Source organism: Haliotis rufescens, unplaced genomic scaffold (genome assembly GCF_023055435.1).
Source record: "Haliotis rufescens isolate VD_foot unplaced genomic scaffold, xgHalRufe1.0.p SCAF_5, whole genome shotgun sequence".
Taxonomy (NCBI): Eukaryota; Metazoa; Mollusca; class Gastropoda; order Lepetellida; family Haliotidae; genus Haliotis; species Haliotis rufescens.
Genome location: NW_025964223.1, coordinates 40669800 through 40676506, shown reverse-complemented (window position 1 = coordinate 40676506; position 6707 = coordinate 40669800). Strand labels below are relative to the sequence as shown.

Sequence of the window (6707 nt, the reverse complement as noted above, 5' to 3'; positions counted from 1 at the left end):
GAATAGCCTTCCTTCGCCCATGTGTAACACATCTATTAAAGGTTAATCCAGTTTCCTTCCTCCTTACAGGATTAAACCTGATATTCAACATTTTTCCGCCTGGGATATATAACAAACACCGCACTTGTTCACCCTAGCATAAATCCTACTCGTACATTTAGGACATCACTTCAAATATATGTTACACATAAGGGTTCTTAGTCATCACACTTCACAGGGTCCACAACACTGACCACTGTAAACTGACATCAGCTCAATCTGGTCCTCTCTGTTTACATACATTTCGAAGTTTCATTTGCGACAAAACCATAATACCACCGCATATACACAAGGCCCCGGCTGTGTAGAAGGACGCTGTGTATGTCCCCGTGACGTCGTACAACCAGCCTGGAGAGAACACACACACACACCAGTTAAAGTTCATCCATGAAATCATTCCAATACACTTTCCACTCAAATAGCAAACTACTTGTATAAATATTTCAACAGTCTGAAAGGAAACTATATAGTTAACTAATCAGCGTTTCTCTTTTCAACTCCTAGAATAGTTAGAGTCAACACAATTGCAAATTCCTCTCAGCATAAATATCTTGAATGCATCTATGTTTATTTGTGCTCAAGGTTCTGTTTATTAAAAAAAACATATTCACGATACATTTAGCGAGAGAGAGAGAGAAAGAGAGAGAGAGAGAGTGAGAGAGAGAGAGAGAGAGAGAGAGAGAGAGAGAGAGAGAGAGAGAGAGAGAGCAAAATAACATACATGTAGAAAGCGCACACAGAATTAAATGAGTGTCAAGCGTCTTTGGAACATTTGATCTATATACTTACAAAGAGTTTAACACCCATCTGAGTAATGTAATAAATTTCAAGGTTGAAGATAAGTTTAAGAAATTCGGCATATTTTCACATATAGCGTTCATTACATTATAACATAAATCATCATACATGTTACAATCAATTAAAAAGTGGACCTGAGTCTCTACTGACTTAAAATAAAAAAGGCAAGTTCCATCCTAAAGGGGGACAGGGGGACGACTGTACCTCATTTTTTCAATGTTAATGGGGAGAGTGCCACTGCATAAAAGTGCCAAATATTTTCTGGTGTTTCTATGGATATAATTTGATAAGACATAGGGCTCAGGCGCTAGATCCTTCTTAAGCAATCTGTGGGTCCTCAGCTTATTACCATTAGTGTTATTAGCATCATTCCACAGCTCTGAAAACCACGCAGTTTCATCCACTTGAAATAATTTTTGCATAATGAGAGTGAACTGACCACGTGTCATCGAATGGACATCGATCAAGTCGACGACGTTTAAGTTTCTAGCTAGCTTATAAACTTCCTTTGACCAAGCATGAATGACACGGGGCAATCTTGTTATTTCCATACTGTTGAGGCGGAAGAATAAACGAAATACTTCTATGCGTTGCTTGGTGACACATGATTTCCAACCCATGTCTCACCTGGCGGCAACATTTGACGCATTACGTCTAAGGCCGAGGAAAAAATTACATGCTTTGTTTTGTAGAGTGTTTAACTTTTTATGTTCATACAACCCCCAGATGGAAGCACCATATTGCATAAGAGGCTGAACCAAGGATTCATACAATTTAGTATAAATTGCATAAGTAGAACCACCAGCATCAAAATATTGTTGTACATAAAACACCAAAAGCTCGATTTGCCGATTTAGCCAGTTCATTAATTGTATACTTAAAGTCCATGTGTTCGTTGAGCCACAAACCAATATTTATAATTGTTACTGTACTTCAAAAGAGTTTCACCAATTGAAGAGTTGGTTGTGGAGCAATTTGTATTTGTAGGCCTAAAATGAACAAGCACACATACCTGCTAGCGGGGAACTTATGAAGCCAGACAATCCTTGTAGAAACATCATCAGACCCAGGGCTTTGCCCAGGTTTTCAAGACCCACCACATCTACCAGAGCAACTGTCTTCAACCCCGTCCAAATGCCTGTAATGGAACAATATGTTGAATCCTATGTTACTATTTCATGGAAAAAGAACAACGTCGAACAAGCAAAAGAGTGCCTGAAAGCACGTTCCATGCCATTAGCACACGATGACACGTCAAGTCATGGGGTCATGGTCGCCTCTAATGACATGTGTATGTCCCCAAGGACCAATTCTACCCTGAATCTAGCCCAGAATACACACACGTATGCTTTTATTATACAAAAACATACATGAACTGGCTGCAGTGAGTTGCAATAATATTGCAGTCATTATACTGATCCTTACTGTTATCCGTCTGAATACATTCTGGATTAGTTCCATCCGAATGTGCGTGTATATAAATTACATTGGTACTTGATAAGGCCAAAAAAGTTTATATTACAAGGTATTGATACATACCGATAAAACGGAATGTGAGTTAAGGAAAATGATATTTCGTGACGTTTTAACAACTTACCTGATAAAGGACCAAATATCGCAGCGAATCCCATTAGCAATGGAAATGATCTCAAGAAAGGACACACAATCACACACAGACCGCACAGTATATTAGACCACGCCCATAAAACCCTGATATTGACACAACTGAAATCCCCAATCCAACCGAAGAACAGTCGTCCTGGGACACTGGCAAAACCAATCATTGGCAACAACCACGCCACCTGGTGTTCAGGAACTTGTAAGTCACGTGCTCGCCTTGGAAGATGTGCGAAAGGAACGAAAATGCCAATTGTAGATAGGGCATTGCATAATATGAACAGACAGTACTGGATATTGTGGAGCAGGTGTGTGTATCCCTGGATTGGACTAATCTTGCAGCATACTTTGTCTTTACTTTGTAGTTCAGAAGCACCTGAAAGACACGGATATTTTTAAATAAGTATTGTTTAAATGATACAAACTGAGTTGGTGGTTAGGTAACTGTTGCTGTCTTCCTCTGTTGTTTCATAATGCCATCAACCTATGTTTCATGTTGCTGTATTATTAATAACAACAATAACAAAGGTGACTTCAGCCCTATATTTTCTCTTAATGTGCCATTTCAGTGCTAGATTGTGTACTCCATCAACGTTTTCTTTTATGCTCCAGGTGGTATGTCGCCCATGCTGAAATTCTATCATTGAACGTCTTTGTTTGGTGGCAATTGATGGACCTGCCTCCCCATAAATGGCATCGTCCATCAACAGAAGTTTGGTGATAGTGAGTGAGTGAGTATGGTTTTACGCAGTTTTTAGCAATATTACAGCAATATCACGCCAGGAGACACCAGAAATTGGCTTCACACATTGTACCCACGTCGGGAATCGAACCCGGGTCTTCGGCTTGACGAGCTAACGCTTTAGCCATGATAGATACTGTAAGTATATTTGAAGAGTGATACTCAGTTTTGTCCATTTCAATGTTAAAGAGGTACCTCTAAGGTAGCTTAGGGTACCTTAGAGTCGAGGTCAATAATCAGCAAATCACTGAACTGAATCACGCCTAAATGTGAAATCCGTCTCAACAAACACAGGCAAATACTTACAAATGTCACACGTTAGCAAAAACAAATCCAGATATGCCAGCCTCAAAACTAAATGATATCCCCTCGTACTGTCTATACGATCGTCAGTGCTTTAAGATGCAAATGGACAGCTTAATATGCCCGTTTGTCATGTGGAAAGATAGACTAGAAATTACATATGCAAGTATAATTAACATAAAACTCCCGTTACATGTAACCCATCCCTACCTTCAGGTGCAGGTGATAAGGCTCTCTTTCTTTGTTTCTTGGGACGATACAAATATCCACAAACTGCTGCATTTAATACAACCGCTCCAGAGATGAGAAACATGCCGCTTAAGCCGTAGGCAGTTCTGAGAGCTCGGAACATTGCTGAGAAGGCAATCGTTCCAGCGCCAGATCCCGAGGAACATATACCATTAGCCAGAGCTCGACGTTTCTTCATGTACTGGTTTACTATCACCTTGGATGGTAAGAGCATCAGACCCAGACCAATTCCTAAACGAGATGTAAATTCATGTAACCATTTAAAAGAACCATCAAAATAGGCTCTACGAAACTCCTCATTTTGACATTATTATTATTATTATTTGACATGTTTTATTACAACTTGACCCTCATTGAATCTTATTCTTTGACGCTCACCTACTAAAACTCCATAACTGATATAGAGGTAGTCAATACTTGTTGCAAACGAGCTGATCACAAATCCTGAAGAAGCAATGACAGCTCCACTTATCGTAACAGCACGACAGTCATATTTGTCCGTGAGGATCCCTGCCACTGGGGCTGAGAAAAGAGAGCAATTATTGTAAAATATGTTACCGATACATGTACATGTTAGTCATGAACTTAGCGTCCAATAATAGGGGAAATGCTGACCAAATAACTTGAAACATTCGTGTTTAGAGATGTCACAACAGTAACAACCTGTTACTATGACAAGGCATCTCATTTCCGGAACAAATATCCCAATAATTTTTAGGGCAAGTTTGTTTGTTTGTTTATTTGTTGTTTGTTGTTTGTTGTTGCATCAACCAAGTCAACGAGCCTGACCCAACAATCCCGTTAGTCGCCTCTTACGACAAGCACAGTCGCCTTTTACGGCAAGCATGGGTTGCTGAAGACCTATTCTACCCCGGATTTTCACGGACCCATTAAGGGGAAAGTAACACATAAGAATTCGGAGTGTGTAATTGAAGTTTCCGGGATAATGGTGAGCTTGAAATTTTGATCTTTTCATATCCGACTGTGATATATAATTTGCGTCACAATGAGCGAAGGGACGTCTTGATAGTGACATGCTGTGTAAAATTAAACCTTTAATAATTTCAAGGATACCATTAGTTTATTTTGGAGTCCCACATTTCAGTTATTTTGAATATTTTTGTTTTCGTTATACCAAAGTAAGGCCAATGTCCTACCATATACCGTATCCTATACGTTGTTTAATAGCTACGTATCAAAACAAGAAGTCCTACGTAGAGAAAAGTCCAGGTGTTCAATCACATGACATTGTCATAACACTTACCTACCATACTGAGGAGACCCGTTGGAATTGAGCCAATCCAAGCTGTGTCTCCGCGATTCATGTCGAAGTATTCCAAAAGAAATACGTATATCACACCAAATGATAGATTTATCCCAAAGAACATGGCGTGGCTAAAGAAGGACGCGAAAACAATAACCCATCCCAGTCCCGAATCGGACTCTTCAGAAGTTTGTCCGTTCTTTGACAGCAAATGTTGTGCATGAAGTTCTGTGTCATCCTCTGGCGTGTCTTGCGGCCTTTTAAAGTTTTCTTCTGACATGACTGAAAACAAAATTAAACAACCACTTGCAAATAACACGTACATGACTATCATTTAGATAAAATTGTAAATGGGTCATTTTCACGATAAAAAATGTCACTATTTTTTGTTAAAGATCTTTGAAAAATTTACAATAAACTTGTATATATTTACATGTCACCTCCAAACACTTCATATAATGAAAAGGTCATTTTTAATGATTGTGTCATGATATATGTGCTCTCGGTGCGTTTTAAATGGGTAAAGAAGGCATTTTTGTAAGTATTTTCATTTATGGGATATTTTTGTTGTTAACTTATAAATGAAATTCATTTAGATGTTTCAGTGTGTAACTTGAATCAAATTTATATGATTCCTGAATAGAAATATTATATGACCATGTCCTTAATGTTGGTGACTTACCTGTAACACTAACTACAACTTTGGAATAATCAATTATCGTCTGTACAATGCAAACTGTTCTTTTGCAAACAATGCAAACTACATTTGCAGGTAACTATGGCAATGACAAATGCAGAGAAAGTTTCGACAGAATCGCGACAAAGATCCCGAACGTAGATAACTTTACCTGGGTGGTGAGGAGAGAACATGTCCTAAAGGAAACTGGGAAAAGAGATCTACTTAAACATACACGAATAGGGGCAGTTTAAGGAAAAAGAATCACCACCTCCACCAGGTTACGTCCTGTTGGGCAGTTATTCCAAACCCAAGTGATCGCAGTTCCTGCTCACATAAAGTAATGTGAAAACTCTAACTTTACTGTTTCTGCTTCTGTTTTCACTACGGACTCACTGCAAACTTGTATCCATGACATCGTTTGTGATTCGTCATCTCCAACATGTATGTTTTGAAAGTGTGAGAAATGTTCATAAAAACGGACAGCGAAAGTGGAAGGTGAATATGAGTAGGCTAGTGATGGAGATGTATGGACTGGTGATGAGGGGCTATTGATGGAGAGATAAAGGCTGGCAACGAGGCGCTAGTGATTGAGCAAAGGTGAAGGATAAGACGAGGCTAGTGATGGAGAGATTGTGAAGGCTGAAGATGAGGAGGCTGGTGATGAATGATAAACGCTGAAGATGAGATGGCTAGTGATGGAGAGAAGATGTAGGCTGGCGTTAATAGGGTAATCATGGAGAGATAATGGCAGCACACGAGGGGGCATGTGAAGGAGAGAAGGTGAAGGCTTAAGGTCAGGCGGCTGGTGATGGAGAGATAATGGCAGAACATGAGGGGGCTAGTGAAGGAGAGAAGGTGAAGGCTTAAGGTCAGGCGGCTGGTGATGGAGAGATAATGGCAGAACATGAGGGGGCTAGTGAAGGAGAGAATGTGAAGACATAAGGTCAGGCGGCTGGTGATGGAGAGATAATGGCAGAACATGAGGGGGCTAGTGAAGGAGAGAAGGTGAAGGCTTA

At 39.8% G+C, this 6707-nt stretch overlaps 1 protein-coding gene across 1 annotated transcript; it reads right to left on the bottom strand.

The window, feature by feature from the left end:
- Positions 1-253: 253 nt before the first annotated feature.
- On the bottom strand, positions 254-5073 carry LOC124110279 (monocarboxylate transporter 12-like). The gene is made up of 6 exons (XM_046469526.2): positions 5013-5073; positions 4127-4270; positions 3710-3979; positions 2435-2830; positions 1850-1975; positions 254-387 (listed from the first exon to the last, which is right to left on the bottom strand). The coding sequence occupies exons 1-6, from the start codon at positions 5071-5073 to the stop codon at positions 254-256; spliced, it is 1131 nt and encodes a 376-aa protein (XP_046325482.2).
- Between the last annotated feature and the right edge of the window lie 1634 nt (positions 5074-6707).